The 23452-nt window shown below is 36.4% G+C and overlaps 1 protein-coding gene across 19 annotated transcripts in view; it reads left to right on the top strand.

Moving 5' to 3' along the window:
* The window catches only part of COBL (cordon-bleu WH2 repeat protein), a 167450-nt gene that overhangs the window by 79370 nt on the left and 64628 nt on the right, over nucleotides 1-23452 (top strand). For all 19 annotated transcript variants that reach the window (XM_090137166.1, XM_090137183.1, XM_090137180.1 and 16 more), the window contains one exon: nucleotides 3171-3365. In XM_090137166.1, coding sequence (XP_089993292.1) covers nucleotides 3171-3365 — 195 coding nt within the window. The remainder of the gene's footprint in view (nucleotides 1-3170; nucleotides 3366-23452) is intronic.

Below are 23452 nucleotides of genomic sequence, written 5' to 3'. Positions count from 1 at the left end.
ATAGTACCTGAGCTGAGTTCCATGGGCTGTGGTATTTCTCAATCTTGTTGACTTTTTCTGAAAATGGGACTGGTATGCCTGAACCACCAATTTATTCTGAGCCTTTATGTGCCTGTGTTTTTAAACAGTCCTCCTCTGGCTGTCCAAAAGGTCTTTGAAAGCTAAATTCAAGAAGTGGGATAACACTTTGAAAATAAACTGTTTATCCTCAAAGAGTCGGGTACGTTAAGGAAAAAGAAGGTCCCTTATATTTCAGGAGTTTAAGGAGCAGGAAAGAAACTAGATGGCAAATCTAACACTAAACAGTGTATATATGAAATCTGATGGTACTCTGTAGTTCTACAACCGTTTCTTCCTTCCTTCCAACATCTGTCTTATGGAACTGAAATGAACTTTAGTCTGTTGTTGTACAGGAGCTGTTCAAGACTCTTGCTCAGCTAGAGTCTAGATTTACTGGGGATCTGTGCAGGTGCAACTGTGTTTATAAAGGGTTTTCTTCGGCTTAATTCCGAAGGAAAAAAAAAAGGAGAGGAAACTTTTTTCTTATTGGTTTGCATTACTTAATCGTTGGAACTGCTAGCGAAGTGCTGTGATGCTAGTGCAATTACTAGGTTTTACAAGTTGAGACATTTTGAAAAACTCTTTATATAATCCAATCCAGAGACCTTTCCTTTTTTTTTTTTTTTTCCTGTTTTCTTTTTTAATTCTACAGTGTAGTTACAAAACACTCAGATTGTAGAAACTGAATTTGATTCTGAGCAGAACGTTTTCCACAACCTGTTGCTGTCGAGTGAAACAGATGATACGGGCGTACTTCTTCATACAACTATATTGACTGCAATACATGAGCTTGGTTTTCCCTCCACCTGTGGTACATTCTATGTTCTTGTCAGTAACCTACATATTTAATGCTGGGAGAGAAGCTGTGTCTTGTTTTTGTATCTGTAAATATTTGAACAAAATTTCTCATCTTTGTGATGCAGTGAATAGGACCAAAGAATTAAAACCATCACAAAATCATAGCCTGTAGACTTTAAAATGTCTTTGTAAGTATGTGGGAAATGGAGACTACTGTTTATTTCACCCTGTGAGCCCAGTCATTTCTTTAGGAGAAAATAAAAGTTTATTTTGTAGAATGAGATGCCATATGCACTGAAATGAATTTAAAACTTTGTAGGTTTAGATGACATTTTTCCCACTGTCTAAGATACAGGCAGTATCTCAGAAAAGAGCATATTTCCTTAAGAGATCTCATCCACTCCTTCAAACCCCACCTTCCACTTCGAGCTTTTTTGTTTTCTTTTGTTTAGGAACAGAAGATGATAGTAAGTACAGAGAATAGTGATGAAAAAGACATGGTAAATACTGTTTTAATTCTTTAATAAAACCATAGTTGATCAGAGCAGTCTGATACCATGCATTGTTTCTGGAAAATACACAATTCTGGCATGAAGTCTGTGCAGCATGCAAAATAAAAGATAACAAAAAAAGTCCGGATATCAGCTTTAAGTCACATCCATAGCAAATGCAGGATAGGAGGCAAATGGTTTGCTATCTGCATTACCACTTTCAATTGCTTTCATAGGAATCTGCAAGACACTGAATCTTGCTAGGCAGTCAGGAACCTGTGTTTTGTCTGTTTTTTCATTGCTTAATTTTTTTTCAGCTTTTAATGCTTCATAAGTACTTCCTCAGAAGTACTACAATTAAATGAATTATATTTTTGAGGTTGTTGCCCCGCATTTCTAACTTTTAGCTAAGATCAATGTTGATACATATGGGAAGAAATTATCATGCCATGTCATGAACAAATTCCTTGCCAGTTACAGTCCTCCAGAAATCACAGATATTCACCACAATAATAAAGCGATCTAGGCAGAACTCTTTCCAGCCCTTCCTGGACTAGAACCTAAGTTCAAAGAACTCCCTCTTTTATTTGGATAATGATGAGATTTCTGGTGAGTTGTAGTTTCATGCCAGTATTGTTCTGTTGTCTTGGTCAAAATTCCATCTGAAAGCTTTATATACTGCATGGTGAGTTTTGCACATGCAGTACTGTGTACTGTTGTGATGAGAACAGCATTATCAACCACGGTCATCAACCTTCCTTTCCAGAGTAGGCATCCTACTCCAGCTCAGAGTGGGTTGATACCAGTAATGGTTCTCAGAAACCATTTTTCAGAAGTAACTATCTCATAACTAAACTGAAAAGTAATCTTCTATTTAGTATGGAAGCTTCTCCTAGTAAGTACAGCAAAAAATGACTAGCGGGTTTTGAGAGAAACATTTGAAAGATCTTAAATAGCAAGTTCAGAAATATGATTTTAAAGTTGGGTTAAAGTGTAAAACTAAAAGAAAAATCAATGTTTTCTTTCAATCTCAATTTCTGGTCTTCTCCTATTAGTAGACATACTACTGTATGACTGCACGTATTTCTGAATGAATGTTGATATAAAAATGTATAAAGGTCTTGTTCAGAAATCAGTGACAATTATTCCCTTGATTTTAATAAGTTTTGAATGAGAGCTGAAGTAATTTTTAACATAAAGAAATTACTGAAATAGTTTCTGCTTTTCTTCTAAGCCTGTTTAAATGCAGTATGGTCCCGTCAGTGGAACTTCTTTTGAGCGTATTCATCAATTGGTCTTAGTAGATTGTAAATGTTTACACTTGATTATGCATATAAATTGAAAATAGTTCTATGGTAGCAGAGTTTCTTTTATGTAAATCTGTGGAGAACTAGTAATAAAAGCCTGGCATACAGGCAGCATACAATTAATACAGTGTTCTCAATTAAGAGTAAAGGTTGCTTTCAGATATGTGTGTTACTTGTAATTCAAATACAACTGAAAATGTGTTTAGATAAAATGCACTGTATAGATATGGTTAAATAGCAAACAGTGGCAGTATTCCCATCAACTAACTGCAACATAATATTGCAGTAGATGCTTGTAGTGCCTTCTGACATTCATACTGCTTGTAGGCTTTGTTCCAGTTGACCTTTAGAAGTGTCCAAAAGTTACAGTTTGCAGTTCAGCAAGTTTGGCAGATGAACATAATGACTATTATATCGTTGTTTTAAACGGTAACCAGATGTGTCTTGTTTTTCTTCTTTCTCTCCCACTGTTTTAAAAAAGTGATGTTAATCCAGAATGTTAATCCATTTACAGGGTTTTTCCACAGCACCAAACTCCCCTTCGGTGAATTCCCGTTCCAGTACCTTGGGTCCATCGCTGTCCCTTGGTAATATCTCAGGAATGACAGCAAACCCAGAAGTGAAAAAGCGCAGAGCACCTCCTCCACCAGTTTTGACACCTCCATTGCAGAATATGGAGATGAGTGGACAGGAGAAGACAACAGTACAGGTAACAGTGGCACCACAGAAATGGAATTCTTTGCTGAGTATGCTGGCTACCGTGAGTTCATTCATCACATCTAAAGTCATTCACAGACATTTTGATAAACCACTAAGTACTGCACACTGAAACTATTGATCTTACAAAATAAAATCATTAGAAGTCTTGGAGTTTTGTACATATTTACTGGGCTTTCTTGAGACTGCCCCAAGCTTTCTTCCATTAAGAATTTTTCTAAATGGGAAAAGTTTATGTTGAAAGAAGAAGAGAGAAGAAAAAATAAGGATGGAAAAGCTGGTAATTATATAGGGTGGCTAGATACCGTTATGGCCAGGATAGTCTGGGAAATTAGATGAGTGTTCTAACGAAAATCCTCAACACGCTTTTTCCTCAAATACTTGTCAAGATGATGCCTATGTCCTTGTTTCTTATGCTGGATACCAGAAGAGCTACCCTGTTTTCGTAGTTGTGCCGTGTTGTCTGTTAAAACAATGCTGTTTTAAAAAGGATCACTGTTCCATGACTTAGTCAGCCTGAATTAAATAGAAATTGAGGAAAAAACCTATCTGAGGACCTAACCCTTTGAAAAAATTAGAGTTTAGTGGAAAGGCCTTACTGAATATGCACAAGCACATCAAGATTTTTGCATCCAGCATTAGAAACAGCATTCTAAATGTGAACTGTAAAAGTCTAGATATGGACACTAAATAGGAATGCAAGGAGCCGATACCTTCAAGGTCATGTAATGGGTCTGGCTTTGTCTACTTCAGGCTTGTCTTATCTATAGCAGTTTCATCTTTGGAAGGTGAACTGTTAGTCTAAAATGGAGTCAGGAAGGAATCTTTAAATTCAGTGCAGTTGTGAGTCTAATGCTCAGTCTAACTTCTTGCCACTCTTCTATTTACTTGTGTTGGACACACCTTGAGTGCTTTCTCCAGTGAATCATTGTGTGAGTAAAGTTAACTTGGTAAAGGATCATGGGATCTTATTTTCCAACGCTTATGTTAGGCAAAAGCGTGATTGCTGGGACATGAAAATGTTTCATCTTTCAAAACATGTAACACTCCTTTTGCAGACATGGCTCAAGAGAAACAATTATATTATCTTGCAACTTTTGGTGCACTTTTTTTTTTTTAAGATTCCTTTTTCTTTGTTTTCCTTTTGAAATTCCTATTGTAGATACTGTGATGAGGTTTCTTGTGTCCCCTGGATTTAAGTGTTCACTGTGTTCAAGATAAATAGGTGTTTTTGTATGAAAATGGTACGGCACTTCAAACGTTCAAAATTTTTAAAGTAACCACATTATTCTGCCATTCTCTCAGGCTAATTTGCATGTAGTGTGGCACCGACATTTTACATTTGTTTGCACAAAACCTGTGAGAAGCTAATCTCTTTTTAGTACTAACATTTGTATTTTCAGCTTTGTTACAGAAACATAAAAGTGCTGGATTTCTGAAGCTATTTGGAAAAAAAAGTATTTGTCAAAAATAGCATGCAGCAGTGTCAATTTCAAATTTTTAGAGTCTAAAGGAAAAGCTATTTTGAAGGAACAAAGGTGAAGTTTGCATCAGAAGATATTCCACTGAGAATTTTGGGCAATGCAAGTGTCTTGTTGAGCCAATGAAGCCAATGAATAGTATGGTGAAAAGTACAACACAGTTGCTAGAGTTACTTTGCCCGCATTTTTGTGGTGTAAAGAATGTCTTTATGAAAACAGTTGCCCATGTCAAAATAGTGAACTGGATTTATTCTCCTGAAGCTCCTACACTGAAAGTACAGGCTTCACTGTAGTAGTTCAAACATGAACGTGTGGAGTACAGTTGAAATGGAGCACAAGTTCCATGAAGCAATCAAAAACTGAGGGAAGAGATTAATTATGTATTATGTGGCAAGGTAGCAACAGAAATATCTTTTGTATGAAAGCCCAAACAGTTCTTTTTTATCTACGTGCAGGCTATCCAGTTTGCTGTGAAAATAGAGTAAAAAATCTCAGGGTGTAAGTTTATTTCTTTAGTTTATGGGAAAGAATTAGTACTGATCCCTTTTTTTTTCAGGGAAGGACGTCAATTCCTTATTAATGGACTTCCTTCCATAAAAAGATAAGATGTTTGTTTAGAAAACTTTATTTATGTGCAACTGTTACTAACAGGAAGATCCTGCAAAGGGGGAACATGTTTATTTCCAGTGAAACTAGCACATTAATGGAAAATGAGAACAGTGGTGTTCTGAACTTTCAGAAGCATTTTTCTTTTCAAACTATCTCCTTTCATAAAGCTGTGTAGAAAAGCAAATACTGTAGCTGTTATGAAGACACACAGTTTGACTTTCCAGCCCAACAAGCACATTATTTTTAACCCACTGTTAAGTTCTAGGGCATTCCATTTTCTTTACAGTGTAGATATGTTGCTTTAGGAATATACATCTTGTCTCCTTGCATAGTAATTATAACCAGAAATTTCCATGTGTATGAATGGATCAGAGATGTTTAGACTTTTAAATTTACATTTTCTCTGCTTGTTTTTCTGGGTAGGTGAGCCACTGCATATAATGATACTATAGTGCAAGTTTTGTTTCTGTGGGGCTTACAGTAATTTACTTCCTTCTGGGTAAGACCCCAGCAGTAACTCTAATTATCTTATAGCGTAGCACAGTTAGTTTTGCTATTCCATGTTTAGTGTTCTTATTTCAGTGTCTGTTGTAAGGTAGTGTTTCCTCTGTAACTGTTTTAAATCTCTTCTAGCAAGTATTCATTTCTCTTTAGATGACAGTTGAACAGTGTTTCAGAGTGTGCTGAGCATGCACCAAGTATTTTGCATGGGAAGGCAGAATCAAAAAAGAAGTACATAGATCTTTTAGTTAGAAAGTATTTTTACCCTCTTTTTGTAAACATTCCCAGAGTGTTGCAATTTAGAATAATGGGAAGCCATGTGAAAAAGTGTTCTTCGAAAGATCAAGGTATGGTAACATTTCCAATAGGAAATTCAAAAACTAAGACGCCTTGCTTGTAGGAGCAAGGAGATGCTTTCCTTGGTAAGTTGCAACTTGGAGCGTACACTGTTCAGATATGTAGAGTAGTACAGTGTATTGTGTGAACAAAGGATAAAACTCCTTTACAAACATTCTCTGTTCACTGTCACAGCATTTCCAAGGATGTGCTAGCAAAACCTGGGGTCACCTTATGGTAGACAGGGTATAAAATGAGTCACCAACAGAAAAAGCAGACATCATTTAGACAAAACATATGAGAGAAAATCTGTATGAGTAGAGCATTGTAGAGCACATGGAGAGAAGCTGTACATGAAATCTGACAATTAAGCACATCTTATGCAGTGACCTCACTTAAAAAGAGAAAGAAGTGTAGTTCAGATCATTTTTTGGAAGAATTGTACAACTGAGTATTTAAATCTTTTCGAGCTGGAGAGTATTATACACTGGCAAAAAAAAAGTTTATGGGAATAATTACCTTTTTTAATGTCTATGGAAAAGCAAAGAAATTGGAGCAAAGGGAGATGATAAATAAGGCCCGAGGGGCTTTCCGTGAGAGCCTTTTCTATGAAATGGAGTGGTTTGTTCCAAGCAAAATCATGAAGCTTTTTGGAGACAACTTCAGAATTAGAAGAGAACTCTTCATTGCTTCCATGTTTTTAATAGCTTTAATGTCAGAAGCCAGAAAACACAATTTGTAGACTGTGATAAAGGAGCTGTGTGCTGAATCAGCTGCTGGGATTTTCAGAATCAGAAGCCTTTCATCTTGTATGTAGATATAAGGCATGTAAGTTTTGCTATTAGCCAGTCAAATTCCTGTACTGTCTGAAGAGTGGGATAGTATGACAGGCACAAATATTCTAACATTTGTTTTGTAGTTTTTAATTTCAGTTTCAGTGTGACAGGAAAGTTGGTTTAAATAAAAATTGTGTCATCGCTTTTATTGCAGGTGTAAAATTAGCCTCACATTTTCAGAAGGCACTAAAAATGAAATTTTCAGGTTTTTTCAATGTTTACGTGATTTCCTGGGTGTTGCTACAAATGAACAAACTTGACATTCTGTGGATTTTGCTGTGCTTCTGATGTTCCTCTTTATTAAAATCCCAAGCTTGGATTGCTGAGGACAGTTGTTGACTCATTATTTTTGGTCTTACCTTTAGAGCAGACCGCTTCCCCCCAGTGCTTTATCAAGTATCTATTACCAAAAATAGCTGATTTGTTGAAGAGGCTTACTCACATGAATAAAAGGCTTTCTCAAGGCATATAATGGCAGGTTTTCTTCTGCCTAAACATAAGATTGGTCAAAATGATCTGAAGGCAGAGAGAACAAAACCTGCCATCAATGCCCTGAGAAAGCCTTTTATTCATGTGAGTAAGCCTCCTCAACAAATCAGCTGTTCTTACCATCTTTGTTAAAAATTTCTACTGACCATTACATAAGGGTGTTTTGTTGTTGTTTTTTATTTATTTTTTCGAGTATTCCTGTTCTTTTGTGGGTGGCACCTGCCTCGCACAGCATGTATTCCCCTGTTCCAGCCTATCATGCACTTGGAATAGTTCTGATTCCAGCACCACTCAACAAGAGGAGTGCCACTAAACTAGCAGGCCCCTAGGTTAGGCTTTGAGAAGCATTTTCATGACTTTAGTAGTGATGCCTTTCTCACAGGAGAAGTTGTGTTACAGTACTGTTCATCCTTTTCAATATAAACCAGTATAAATAGAATACTTCAGTTATTGAAAGATGCATACTCTCTGATTTATTGAGGATATTAGGAACGTGTCAAAAGAATGAGATACTCTAATGAAATGACCTGTTGAAAGCCACTGAATTTATGTCTATCTGCAGACAGCCCTGAAATGCTTTAAATCACATGTTACAGTGTGTAGTGAAAACATACCTGAGATTTGTGCTGACAGACAGACACAGAATTTTTGAGTAGTGAAAGTAAAGGAAAGGTATTAAAAGAAGCCTATGAATGAAATTATGCTGAAATAATAATTAACATACAGCATAATTATTAAACCATAAACTCATTTCCACTCAGTCCTTGAATTTGTAGCTGTCAGATTTCCCATATATGTGTGTATACTACAGTCATGAACTTGGAAGCCACTTGCAATGATGACTCATTATCTTTCTTAGGAGTAAAATACATTTTAGAACAGTGGCCAAGATTTTAGAAACAGTTCTCTGCTGTTCATAATTAGGAAGCTGAGTTTGTAGCTTGATGTTTTCCACTTCTAAGATGTCAGAAGTTACGTCTGGTTGCTGAGCAACTCATTATCTGTCCACTGGGATTTTAATATCATATTATTTTTCATTATAGCACCTTCTGTTGCAAAATTTGAATCAAGATTGTAAATATAAACGTCTGAGCGTTCTTCCACTCATGTTCTTCCTCAGCATGTTCTCATTTTTTTGCATGTATATATTTCTTGCTCATTTCCACAGTGCGGTTACCAGTCTTCCATCTCACTTCTTTATAATCTAAGGGTACAGATTTTTTGGCTTGCTGACTGCAGGGATAATCTTGATTGGTATGAAATCATACTGTTAGTACTATTCACATCAGGTTTTCAAAACTATATCATTTGGCTACAAATTAGACCCTAAGGCAATGGATACAGACACTGTAGGACAGTGCGAAGTAAGGTACATTTATAGTATGCAAGACTGTGTTATTGAAGAGGCCATCAGTAGAGCTCTCCATCTCTCTGCTGCATGAATTAAAGTTTCTTGAATGTGATTTCTCCCTGTGTACTTTGAATCAGTTTGACATTTAAATAATATTTCTGCAGTGGGCCTTGCTTCTGAGAAGCAACTAAGTGCTTTGCAAGGAGCCTGTGTTTGTGCCTTTTTTTCTGACATGTTTCCTTCAACTATCAGAAGCATCATTTTATGGGTGAGGAGGCATGGTACCACCAGGCATTGCAATTGCGACTCTGTCCCTCAACTTCACAACAACTGAATGAGAATAAACACTGTAGACTCGTTTGTGCATCTGCTCCCATTCATTACTGTGAAAACTTCTCTCCAACTAGAGCCCTGTGTTCTGAGAGGAAGAGACTCAAATCTGTTCATATTTACCAGGGTGGTGGTCGGTTCTGTTTTTGCACAAGTGATTATAGTCATAACTACATGAGGGTAACAGAGGGAAGAAAAGGGTTGTTTTTTCTTGGGGGGGAGGTTGTTTTTTGTTTTTTTGTGTGTGTTGCAGCAGAATACCATTCTCTTGTAGGTATTTTTGTCCCTTTTGAATTACACTTTTTTCTTTATTTCAACATGAAGTGAAAGGTAATGAACAGTTCACAGTGGAGACTATGTGACAGTTGTATTCTTTATTAGTAAGGAGCCTATTATTCAACAAGAGGGTGGATGGACTCTGATCAGTTATCTCCCTTCCACAGGTTACACCTAAGTCAAAAATGTCTGCTCGAAGTCAACAAGATATGAGTGTATGGGTTTTTTTTAAACATCTTTCAGAGAGGAAGGGAGGTTTCTTTTGACTCAGAGGTCTTCTGGGTGAGGTCTTCGCAACCTTTCTCTTATGACACATTTCCTTTCCCCTTAAGTGTTCTGTGAATGTGGTTATTTTTTTTCTTTTTTTTTTTTTTTCTGTGAGGCATCCAGAAGTCTCCTGTAAGAATAACAGATACATTTTGCACGCTCTGAGAAAGGATGCAGTGAATCAGTTTCTGCACTAGGAAAAATCTGTTTATGAAAATGTGTCCTTTAGCTCTACAAAATATTGCGTCTTGTAGATCGCTTGTCAGTTTTCAGTAAGTTCTCTGCGGATATGAAAGCAAGGTTTGTTCCAGAGAGGAAGGAGAGCACTTAGTTTATTTATTTATTTATTTATTTTAATTGTTGATGAAAAGAAATTTAATGTCTGGATTTGTACCTCTTTTTTATTTTGTTTTTTTTTCTTCTACTTTGGTGTTCATCTTATGCATTAAGAAGACCTGGTACATGAATGGTGCATGTTATTTTTAAAGTTTCATAGTCTTGACTGAGGACATCAAGAGTGCTAGATTATAAAAGTCACTGATGTTGGTGGCCAACGTGTTAGAACCTTTAGGCAGTTTGTGGGATTTCTCAGCAGCATTCTGTGATGAAGACTAGGATATTGAATCTTCCTAAAATACGTTGTTGTTTTTTTTTTTTCAGAAACAATGTTTCAATGCCCAAGTTATGTAAGCATACATAAAGAACACTTTTTTTGTGTGTAAAGTAGTAAACAGGTAGTCAAGGATGTATAAAGGACTTTTTATAGTTCAAAAATAAGCCTAATACTACTTGCCAGAGTTCTTGAGTGGTGTATTACAACTGCTAAGAAAACTTGCTAAATCATCCTCTTTTCCCAATTGTTGTATTTTAGTACAGTGTCTGTACAATGCCAAGGACTTCTTACACAATTCACAACAGTCAGTGTTTTGATAGGGTCAGAGTGCAATTGAGACTACCTGCATGTGTTGATATAAATAGATAAATAATTAATGCAGAAATCTACTCGGAATGGAAGTTCTATCTACGAGGGGCTGCTCTGAAAGTAAGAGCTCCTATTTTATGATGTTGGCCCATGACATCAGAGGCCATGACATCAGAGGTTGTATATCAGTAGAGTCTGAACATTCCTGCCAGTATTTCATTACCTTTTGTTACTGTGCAACAGATGGCAGCAGAGGGGCAATCTGACATATGTCATCTGATGTATGTATGAAGCAAAGGCATGTCACTGAATTTGATGCATAGTGCATTTCAGAAGTGGCAACAGTGACTTGAAAGACAAACTTCATTGTTCCAGATGGCCACACAAAACTGTTGCACCATAAAATGTAGAGCATCTCAAACAGCTCATTCGTACGGATCAGCAGATTATGATTAGGAAACTGTGTACAGAGCTGAATACTGGCTTCAGTGCATTGGAAACAATAGTTGCTATGTTGGAATATCACAAATTTAGTGCCAGATGGGTCTCAAGAATGCTCAGGCAGGAACTGAAAGAGCACTGTATACAAGTTTGTCAGGACCTGTTGGAACAGTATGAGGCTGAAGGGACACATTATTACCAGTGACAAGACATGGTGTCACTACTGCAAGCCAGAGTCTAATTGCAATCCATGGTGTGGAGACATGAATTTTGTATTGAAGAAAAAGATAGAGATGCAGCCCACAGTGGGTATGGTGATGTGCGTGTCATTTGGAATAGGAAAGAGGTAATCCTTTTGGATTTCTTGATATACAGTCAAACAAACCATCAACTTTGACTGCTGCATCACAATGCTGACTAAGCTGAAGGCTTGAAATTACAGAATCAGGCCTGAGAAGACAAACCTTTTTCATGCAAAATGATAACACCTGGCCACATAAGAGTTCAAAGACTATGGAGCATACTGCCACATCCACATTAGTCTGGATTTGGTGCCTTCCAACTTCCATCTGTTTGGATGGACTGATGAAGGATGGATTGCTTGGGCAGTCCTAGCAGCTGTGAAACAGTGGGTCACCTCCACTGGTGCAGGTTTTTACAAGTGTGGTATCTTATTCATTGCTGGCAAAAATGCATAGCTAATAGGGGTGGCTATGTTGAAAGACTGTTTTGTAGATTACGATTTGCTCTATCAGTGCTATTGTGCTCTTTGTGTCTGTTGTAGTTCCCATGAAAATAAATAGGAAGCATTACATTCAGAGTTAACTATGTACTTCTCTGTATTTCACAATAAATTCATGTAGAAAACACTATTTTGAATGTTGTAGGCTGCAAATATTGTATGGTAATTATGAAATTTTTCGGCTTTTAGTATCTCTTGTTTTGGGACTTTTATGTCAGTCATCCTGTCTGAAATTTTATTTAGGAGCTTATTAACTTCATCTGTGTATTTCTGTTGATTTTGAGAGTTCATGGGTGTGATTTATTCTTTTTCCTTTGCTTAATTAGCAGATTAAGTTCTTTGTAAAATAGTATGATGTGAATGAGAGAAAAAACACTCTGATTTTCCCCAGTAGCTTGTAAAGTAGTGGTCTCTTGTATGGTAGCAAGCAATTAGGAAGATCTTAGGTTCACAACACATAGTTCTGTGCAAATGTCACCTCAAAATTCAATAGCAATGAAATAATGTCAAATGCAGAGTATTTTAGAAGAGAAAAAGAAGATAAAAGAAGTTGTCATTCTACTCTATTGTGATCTTTTTTTATGCCATCTTGAATACTAGTAGTGCTCCTTCCCAGACAGACTGGAAGGCTTCCTGGAAGGGCATCAATTGTGATCAAAGGTGTGGACTAGATTAATACAAGGAGAACTGTGCAATTTAAGTAAGCTGTTTCTTCGTCTTGAAAGAGTGGTATGAAGACTACGAATAGAAATTTGACTGTTCAGCTGTTCAGCCAGCAATTACAAGAGCAGGTGGGCATCATCTGAAGCTGATAGAAGGCAAAACGTGTAAAACCAAAGAATATGGTTGTTCATGCGAGTAGTAGAGCTCCTTGCCAAGGGTTGATGTGAGTGTGAAGAGTTTATGTGGGCTCAAAAGGAAGCTAATGAAATCCTGCAAGAAAGAAAAATCTGTTCAGAATTTTTAAATAGAAATCACACCAGGAGGTAACTAGCTGTAGAGGCTGGTGACTGCAAAACATCAGTAGGAAGGAACATATTTTCCCTTTTTTCCTGCCCTCTTGTAAGTATTTGCTACAGCCTGAACAGAATCTTGATCTAATCCATTGCAGCTCTTCTAGGAGAAAATTGAAGAGGTTCTAACCTATATATTTGACCCGTGTAATCTGGTAGCAGTCTGGAAAAGTCATTGATAATATTTGCACTGAAATCACTAGATTGTCTTATCACTGCTTTTTTTGATTACCAGGCAGCATGTCTTTTGTTAAATACAGAAACAGCTGTATATTATTCCAGTTCCTAATCTTTGCTCTCTTTGTTTTGTGGTCTTCAAGAATGAAATTCTGCATTTGCAGAATTAGGTCTTAAGTTTTGCCAGTAAATGATTCGAGCAATAATAATTTTCCAAGGTGATTCCTAAAGCAGCTTGCGTGGTATATGCGTTTTAGCTTGTACTGTAACTGACGAAAAACAGAAACATGAAAGATTTGATTCCATTCTATGTGAAATCAGCATCTTTAATGTCAAATATGTTTATTGGTTTAATGAGGAAGACGAGACAAAAGTGGATGACTGGATAGTTGGGATGTTTTGCACTTTCTCCTTCTCCAAGAGCTACACTTGTAGCTTTGTGCTACAGGTGTGCTGCCATTCCCAGCCTTATCCCTGCAGCTGTTGCTCTTAAGTCCAGTCATCATCATCACTTAATACCAGTATAAAACTTCTTTTTCTTGTTGGGGTAGTTTTTGTTTTAAAGCAAAAAGCTGTAAAACTCTTTCTGTTACTGATGCTTGCTGTGCTTTCTTTTGTGTTTCAGTGCTTTCTGTGCTTGATGTCTGGATTACAGTTCTTTGAGAAATGGGTTGTTAATACACTTCTGCCTTATGATGTGATGAAGTTATTGTTTCACTTAGCAAGTGATGATATTTTGCCTTTCCAAGGGTGGCAAGTCAAATAGGTCTCTTATGGCATGCTACTTTCCTGGATCTATCCAGTTTTCTCCAATGGATTAGGCAATATGTCTTTGTTTAAGATGAGCGTATAAGGGTGGAGTATTTTTTTAATGATTTTAAGCTAATTGCTTCATGTTGAAAAAGACATTTATAAACTGTTGCCCTTCATAGACATGTAAATCTGTGATTACATACTAAATTACATTTTATAGAAACAATGGTCTTTGTAACCGATCATAAATCTGGTAAATTTTATCTATTTAATATTTTCACTGGAGTTGAACCTGACTAGTGCTATCCTATTACATAGTCCATTATCAAGATGTACCGTAACCAATTACTGGAAGCAATTGTGAGCAGTAAAGGTCTGTGCTCCTTAGAATGCCCTATATTAAAGTAAATGACTATGAAATTAGAACACAGAACAATTAATTTCTAATTTGAAGGTGATTTGTTCATTTTTCCCCAAAGAGCTTTAAATGTGACATTGAGTTAGCTGAATGAGAGGTATCCAGATTTGTTCCTTTCATGTCTGACAAAACAGTGCTCAGACAAACATGAAACCAGTCGACAGAACATCAGATAATGTTTGCTGTGCAGTCCAGATGCTTAATTTAGCTAGACAAGTGCATTCCGGTTTGGCTAATGATGCAGGCCCAAATTAAAAGAGAGAAAAGTGCAGTCATGGCTGAAGGCTTATCTTGCTGTCATATATAGAATCAAATTTAGGATTTATATCAAAGGCTCAAAAAAAAAGCTCCTAGTAAAATGGAGTAGTTATATCCCTTTTAAAAAGAAAAACATCTGAAAAATTATTTCCAATATAGGCACATTTAAACAAGCTTTATTTTATAATGATTATCAAAGGCTACAGGTAGATTATTATATACAGTAGTGACTACTTTCTCAATATCTTTAAAGAGTATTGTTTGAGGATATGTTACATTTTAATGTTATATTGCATAATTTTTTCTCTGTGTCTATAAAGAAATTCTATGATTTGTGCAAATTGCCACCCATCCTCTTTAGACTTTCTAGTGCTCAACTTTGTGCTGCTGCACACTGATTTACTAGCAGCATGCATCCTGTTTTAAAAATAAAGTTTCAGAAAACATTTCAGTAACTCAAAATTAACCTACTTATTTCCCAGTTTCTTATGTGTCCCTGTTTTTTACCTGGTAATTAATTGTTTTTTGTCTCCCTTGTCATGTAATTTTAAATGGCATGTGATGTGCAATGAATCAGTGAAAAGGAATCTTAGCTTACTCAGTGACAAACTGTTGTGGTTTTTTTTTTTTTTTTCTGAAGTTTGGCCAGTGTGAATAAGGATGTTAGTATAGAATTTCAGAAAGTGGAAGGGGAGGTGATGCTGCCCCTACAATGGCCCTCTGAGAATCTGTCTTTGCTCAGATAAAATGCGTGATCAGTTATTAAGTATCACACCAAACTTAAAAATTCTAACCCTGCTTTAAAGGTGTGTGCTTTTTAGAAGGAGAATATTGTTTCTCTAGCTTGGGGGGAAAATGTTGCTTAGGAGAAAGTCAACCATGTAGCTTTGTTGCATTTTCAGGAATAGTTATTTTGCAGCTTCATCCAGGAAATGTGGAGTGATATACGTGCGTCCAGTAGTGATATTAAGTTCTTGCATGCTTTAACTGAAGGCTGAATTGTGCAAACTCTGGTGTGGATAGGCTGATACTGTAGGGGGATGAGAAAAGAAGACCTGTAGAATGTTGTAGGAATCCTCAGTGGTCAACTTTTCTGTTCTCTGCACAATGGTCCAGTACTGCCCTCTAACCTGTATAGTTAAAGGAACCCAAGAGACCTGAGCTTGCTTTGTCTTTTGATACCACTTACCATGCATCATATCATAACCATGTAAAGGCATGAGATTTGTTAGGCAGGAAGGATTCTGACTTAAGATAGCAGTTAATAAAATAGATTTTTTGTTGTTGCTGTTGTTAGAAGAAAACATACAGCTTGAGAGTTGAATCCTTAGATTATGTACAAGAAATATTCTTGGAAAAGTCTCTTCACCAACATCAGTAACATTCCTTATCTTTTGCAATAATCCAGTTACTTCTGACTGTGAGATCATGGATCACCTGCCAGCTGTTTCTGAACAGATTATGCTACCTGCCTTGGGAATAATACCACAACTTACCATCTGGTGAGATCATGATAGTATCACTTGACCTCCACATGTGGTTTCCGTCAAACACTTCATTGAAAACTGGCAAGACATCAGGGCCTGAACATACTGTTCTATGCAGCCCTGGATTTTGGCAGGATTGCAGAATCTAGTAAGTAAACTTCATCTGGCTTGCAAGTCACAGACAAATAGAACAGGCTGATGTCATCATAAGAGTTAACTCTCATTAAAGAAAAAGTTTGTGTTGAGTAATTATTAGCTTTGTCAGGCAGATTATTTAGGGGAAGCTAATGGAGAAGGTAAGGCTTCAGAAGAACTAGTTCAGTAACCAATGAAAAATGACCCTAACACCATGCTTAATTTAGAAAGTGAGTTTGTGTCACTTTTCAGATTTCACTTGTAACTCCACCTTTCTTACATATTAAATTAAATTTAAAAAAAAAGCAAGCATGTATATACTAGAAAAATTAACTACTTAAATGTGTACTGTGTAAATCAGGTATAATTCAGTGGCTTAATGACATTGTTTGCTGATTGTTTTCTAGCTAGAAATAAGAAAACAAGTTAAAACGTCCCAGGTAAATATAATTTACTAAAACTTTCACTGATAACTAAAGCCGTTTTTTACTTGAGTTAATTCATCATTCAGAGAGGTGGAAATGCAAATCCAATTCCTCTAACTGCATACCACTTCAGTTTTTCACCTCTTTAGAGAAAGAACAGTGGAAGTATGGAAGTGCAAGCATCGCCTTAACTAGAATGTCATAGCTTAGCAGACTGTCCCTGAGTCCTACTCAGCTGTGTGTTGGTGCTGCTTCCAGTCATGGATAGGAAGTGGAGTGTCACAGTGGATTTCTGAAACTGGTCTGCAGCAGAGCACATCCATTATTTTAGATTATAAAAATCTTATACTTGTAAGGGGTGGCTGATGTAGAGCCATATTACACTACAATGCATGATAATACATCTAATCTACCACTTTGCTATTCCACCTTCTCCTTGATTTCTGAAGGTTATGGAAGTATGGAAGCTACCCTTCATAAGTCCTGGAAGGATCCAGACTGAGTAGAAATTTTTCAGTGAGCAGTGGAAATATATGACATGAAACTGTCACTTGACTTTCCACCCCGAATAGGTTTCCCAGGCATTTTGTGTGTCTGCAGGCAGAGAGATCTAACTAAGTAGGGGGAATATTGGAAATAAGTTTGGGTTGCTCTTCTCTAAATTGAGAAAACTTGTGAGGATGTTGCTTAGGGCTTGGTGCTATTCTTAGTGCTTGAAATTCACATTGACTATTCCAATAGGAGAAAATTTTAAGTTCAAAGGAAGACAAGCTCCAGGGAAGTATGTAGCTTAGTGCTAGTAGAAATGGTGTGCTTTTCCTTGTTTCTGGTCAGATATTTGTGAGATTGCATTCTGCTTTCTAGACCTATCATGAATTAGACTACAGCTCATCCTTTTAGCAAAAAATTGGACAAAGATGCAAATCAAATTTTGCAGATCTTCAGTTGGCTCATGACATCTCAGATTTTTAAGGACAGACAAACAGACCAACCAATCAACCAGCATGTAATCCTAAATATGAGATAGAGGAAGATTATATATAGAATCCTTACGCTAGGGCCTTTTCCAAAGGCACTACTGGCTCGAGGAACTATGACTGATACCTATCAGATTCATTCATAAAGTTGCCAGAAGAAATATAAAGCAGCAGTCCTACTGTGTATCTTAAACTCTTATTGCTGCTCAATTGTTCTATTCAAATGTATTGCTCTAGCTGAAAGATAAGTACAGACATGAAAAAAGAAGGATATTTTTGCCCTTTTTCTTTTACTTAATTGTCTATATCTACAAGAGAAATCAATCCTAGTAGCAAGTCAGTCAGTTCACGGTGGTTTTAAAATATGATTTTTAACCATCTGAGGGTTTTTTTTTTCCCCTAAATGAAGACATAAATGAGGAGGATTATATTGTATTCAGAGAAACAGAGGAAATTCAGTTCTCTGCCAAAACAAACATCCGCAACTTGTGTAGTCTACATGTTTCAATGCATGTGAAAATATTTGGTGCTGCAGAGTGACTTCCTTGAGTGGAAATAATATTCCAGCTAGTAATGAGATTTTGCAAAAGAAGGAAATCACAGCTATCTTAGTAATTTAACATCTCAGATTTGTTTATAGATAGTTTCCTGTTTGACACATTTAGCTTAACAAGTTAAAGTGTTCAAAGAAGATTAGAATGACATTAATTTTTAACTGCCCTTGACCATGACGATTCACAAAGGGTGTGTTCAATAAAAACAGATGGAAAAATGAGCTTGCCCCTTCACCTCGCAGTGGCTTTCTTCTGTCAACTGATTTAGCTTTCTGTTACCAGTCAACTGAGTATTCAAGGACATCCTTGAATTTTGCCATTTTCATTTTATGAATAAAAATAAAGCACAAGACCATAGCAATTTCTGTAGAATTCAGTGATGCTGAACTTTATTATTAATGGTGAAATGTTTTTGTGGTTACATCTTCAGATTTTGTAGTGACTTACAAAATGCAAGAGTTATATAATGTGAGAAATTAAATTTGAAATTAAATAGCATGAAACTGGGCAGTATAATACAATATTTTGTGGCATCTAATTAAAATAATAATGGTATTTTCAGAATAGAACTACAGTTTGCACCCTAGTTATAAGCCTGACTTCCCAATTTGATACAGTGACTGAACACTTCTATCAGGAAAGCAGTTCAGAAACTGAGGCCATGAATATGACTGAGGCACAGCCATTTCGTGAGTCCGGCTATCAGATGAGTTAGCTGGTGTTGGGTTGGGGAGCAGCAGATTTCCCCATGTAGAAATGTGCCACGTGAAACTGGTGTATCCAAAGTAACACAAAACACTGTGAGTAGTCAATCCAAATGTCCGGTCATCAATCTTTTTAGCAGCATTCATTTCTTAACTTCCCATCGCTTATTTTAAATTCTTCCTTTACATTTATTATTATTCATTTTGTTGTTGGGTTTGTGAGATTAAGAACTAGGAAAACATGATGTATAGAACGTAAATGCCTGATGCAGCGAAATTGCTTGCTAGTTTCTGAGAGTGTAATCATTTCTATGCTTTTTTTAATCAAAATGATAAATTTTTCAAAGAATATGCTCTTTAATTTTGTTTCCATGTGCCAAGTCGTGAGTATATCTGTGTATATTGCTTTTACAATATGTTGTTGCATTGCATGGAATCCTAGCAGGCATTTTAAATATCCCACCACTCATATGCAATCTGCAACATAAAGACATGTTTTTGGGAAACATCAGACTGCCGCTTTTGAATGCCATTTGTGACATACTCAGAGATTAAAAATTCTGTCTTCAGTCAACTGAAATGGAGTACTGCCCAATAAGGAAATAAGTGATAAATAGACAATTTAGTATAACAATGTAACTGGCAGTGGTTGGTCTCAGGAGTTGTTCCTAAGTTCCATTTCTTTGGAAGTTCCCAGAATTTCTCTGTGTCAGTTTATGCTTAATGTCAGTGAAAAGCCTAATAATGTATGACCAGTCCAGGGAATGTTAGACATACGAGTGAATGTTGTTTAAGATAAATTAATGTTCATTTGGGACTTCTTGTGGTTTCTGGTGCTAAGTGTGTTAAGGAATCTGTTGCCCTATGAAAGCACAGAATCATCTGGATGGAGTAGCTTTTATATCATCAAGTGGAGAGGACAGATTTATGTCTCTTCTGCAGCTGAAAGATTTATCTCTCTGATTTTCTTAGTTTGGCTCCTCTTGGATAAAAATATTTTTTTCATGATTACTTTAAGTTATGTACAAAATCATACAAAAAAAACTATTTAAAAACTCTAGCCATAAATCTTACTAGCATACCAACCTATACTTGTCTTTAATTCAGTTCTGAAAAAGCATCAGTGCAATTACAATTATATTTAGAAAGCAATTAGTAAAAATTGTCTTTTTGTTTCCAGATTTTATTGTGAAATTACTCTTGTTTCAAGATATTATACAGTTCTTTGTGAGGAGAAAGGGGTTGGGATAGTCCCACACATAGTCAGATGTGATACTGTAATTTGTTTACTTAAAAGCTAACAGAATTTTCTGTGATTGGTACTTAAGTACTCTTGCAGTTGAGTAGGTATTTTGACCCACACAGTATCATCAGCAATAGTTGTGTCAAAATTTGGCTTGCTTAAATCAGAGTCTGTGTCATGTCTGTGTTGGATGACAGAAATCAATTTGTAGTTAAGACATGCCTGCAATTGAATCCAGGTGTGTTCTTCCAGTGCTCCTTATTTGCTTCTAAAAATAATTTCTACAGATAATCACTCGCCGTTTCCCCGAACAACATGTTTTATATACAAATGAGACAGAAGTCACAGCAATACTAACATTCTGTAAAACAGTGAAAGATCCTAAATTGTGATGTTGCATAAAAAAAGATAAATGAGCAAGAGAGTATATGAGCTTACTTTACCCATTTTATGTTATTTGCTATAAAATACTTAATATGCTAAGCTGTGATGGGACATCCTTTACATTCAGTCCTTAGTCCAAATATAATTCTTTCACTGCTAAAATGCATTTATTATCTGTTTCTAGGATGTTTAAGCAAAAATAAAATAGTTTAATGGTGATTTTGATAAAAATCAAACCATGGAAAACTGTTAGGTTTTCAAGTTTCCTTTTTTCCTGGTTTATGTCAGAGTGATAGCAGTGAGAGTGAAAGAAAAAATCTGTTGCTGTAAGACAAATGTTTCTTGTTTTCGTGGAAGTACTAGAAAGAATAGTTTGGATTTTGAAATGCAAACTATGCACTTTTTTTTAACACTACAGACATGTGTTGACTGGGTCTGCTAAGGAGATTTCTTCTAAGGCACATTTAGAACTTGTTGTATCTGTCTATGATTCCTTGAGTCTTTCTCCAGTTGGGTGTAAACACCAAGTATGGTAAAAGATACCCGTAGTTGTTCAGTGGAAACCTTGTTAATCTGAAAGTAACTCAAGAAGGTGCCATTTGCTTTTATTGTGCAAGTCTAAGGGAGTCTTTCCATTTCAGTTTTCGCTTTGATCCCTTCTTGTGTCCTTAGTTGTGCCTCCGAGCTGAAATCACTCAGCTTTTTCCAGGCCTGTCTCAGTCCTTCAAAAAGTGTATGTCTGCTCTCACCTCTTCACCCCAAACGTATCTCCTGGCAGAAGGAGGTTAATGTGTGTTTTCCTTCTGGTCTCTGTGTCCCAACGCAGTAATTGTTGAAGATCATCAGGTCTTCCACAGCTATTCAGTAAATGGACAGAACATGTTGTTTGAAAGGCATTAGTACACATAAAGCACCAAAGGTGGCTTTCAGCATCCAATTTAAAAGTTTTGTGATATTTTCACCTCAAACCCACAAAACGCTGCTGGGTTTCTAGCATTAGCCTAAGCATTTTTACCTGCTAGTATCACCATTTTAAAAGAAATTCCGACTTGCTTCATACTTTAATTGTCAAGATAAAATTGTAGTCATTAGAACATTGCTGTATTCTGTTATTTAACAAGGATGCACTACAAGCATCTTTCAAGGCTGAATTAAGCCAAGGCCCCTCTAACATCTGTAGCAAGTGCTTGTGGGCTGCCCTTAACAGGCCAGAGATGGATATGTGTGACTCTCCAAGTGTGCTGTTGCAATTAATTTGTCTTTGGAAACAGCACAGTGAGATTTCTTTTCTGGTCAATGTAGTGATTGAGAAGACAGATACATAGCCAGTGTCAGCAGGTGACTTGCAGAGCTGGGAGATGCTGGAGGATAGAGGAGTGCAGTACAGCAATGTGGCCTCTGGCTTGCAAAAGGAAGTTGTTTGGGGAGCATTAAGCCTGTAGTATATTTTGGCTCAGTTTGGTTTGTGAATAAAAGGACCGTGGTATTTGCCAGATGACTTAGCAAGTAATTACACAGATAGATATTACTATTAGAAGCTTAATAGTGGGAGGGGTGATTAAACACAAAAGCAGGGCTGACCTATAAGTCAAGACAGGCAAAGCGAAGGAGTAGAGCTCCTACTGGAAATTTATCTGAGAACCTCCTTGTCTTTGAATATTCATTGAATTTTTGATGATCATTGGCTTTTGTTTCCTTCAATCTCCATTGTTATATTTCATGACAGCTTATTTGGTGCAGTATAACCCATCCAAAATACTGAACTCTTATGCATAAAAAAAATATATATATATATACATTTACCGGTATAATTTCCAAGACCCTTTTGCAACTTAGGTGACTATCAAATGCTACTGATTAAAATTTACTATCATCATACTTGTAGGGTACCCTTCCTTTTTTCCTTGGGCACATAGCCTCCTCGTGACGTTGTTTTGCTTTAAGTGTTTTTTGAGCCCTCCAATTTTAACGAAGATTTTGAACCTTGACAGATAGAAGCTACATTCAGAATATTTCTCAAATATTTTGTCTGCAGCATTGGAAGCATTTTTCAAATGTGAGCCATGATACGAATTTAATGGATTTTTTTTTTTTTTTTCATCATATTTGCTGTCGTCAGTATGGAAACAAACTGCACTGTTTGTCAGATTTAGGTCCTTTTGACCCACTTCATTCATCTCTAGTTCAGCTGATCGTATTAGTTATAGTCACAGAACACATGACTTTTAAATATGTTAGTAAGTGTTGCATGAATTGAAGATCACCTAGTAATTTCATCTACTTCCTTAAAAAATAATAGTTGAAGGTGCTAAGAATCGGAAATACTCTGTTACACTCAGAGAGGGGCTCCTGTAACAAAATTTGGATGGGAAATTACTTCAGATAATGTTGTTAAGGCTTGATTTCTTTATAAAAGAAGCAGCCAGCCATAACAAATTATTTTCAAGTTCTATTGTTTCAGTATACACAATTGCAAGAAGGAAACAGAATGTTCTTTGTGTTTTTTTAGTATTGATGGTTAGCCTCATATGTTTACTGAGGTTAGCTTTAAAGAACTACTTTACCAATTTTTTACAACCTGTTCTTGAGCTAGACGCTTCTATATACATTGCAGTCTGTCTAGCTTTCAGCAGTGTTCATCTTCTTTATGGTGTTTGTGAAGTATGCTGTGCTTAGCTGACTATACGATAAAAGTTTCTGTGCGTGTATTTAACCAAACTTTTGTTATTGCTACTGTGTGCTATCTATTACTTAGGGTTTTTTTTTCATCAGTAGCAGTTTATTTACCCATACATCTGTCTAATGTTCCTTAGAAGGTTCCTCCAAATAAGAACACGTACAGCTGATATAAGTTGGCTTCACTCGAGAGTTCTTTCTTCTTTGTAACACCATAACGTATCTTTTAGGAATTTGGTTATACCAGACTAACATGCTTCACTTACCTGGTACTCAGTGATGGCTGGTTAGTGA

This window comes from Phasianus colchicus, chromosome 3 (genome assembly GCF_987193195.1).
Source record: "Phasianus colchicus chromosome 3, bPhaCol1.hap1.1, whole genome shotgun sequence".
Lineage (NCBI taxonomy): Eukaryota > Metazoa > Chordata > Aves > Galliformes > Phasianidae > Phasianus > Phasianus colchicus.
The sequence above is the reverse complement of the archived record's forward strand: the minus strand, read 5'-3'. Positions and strand labels throughout refer to the sequence as shown.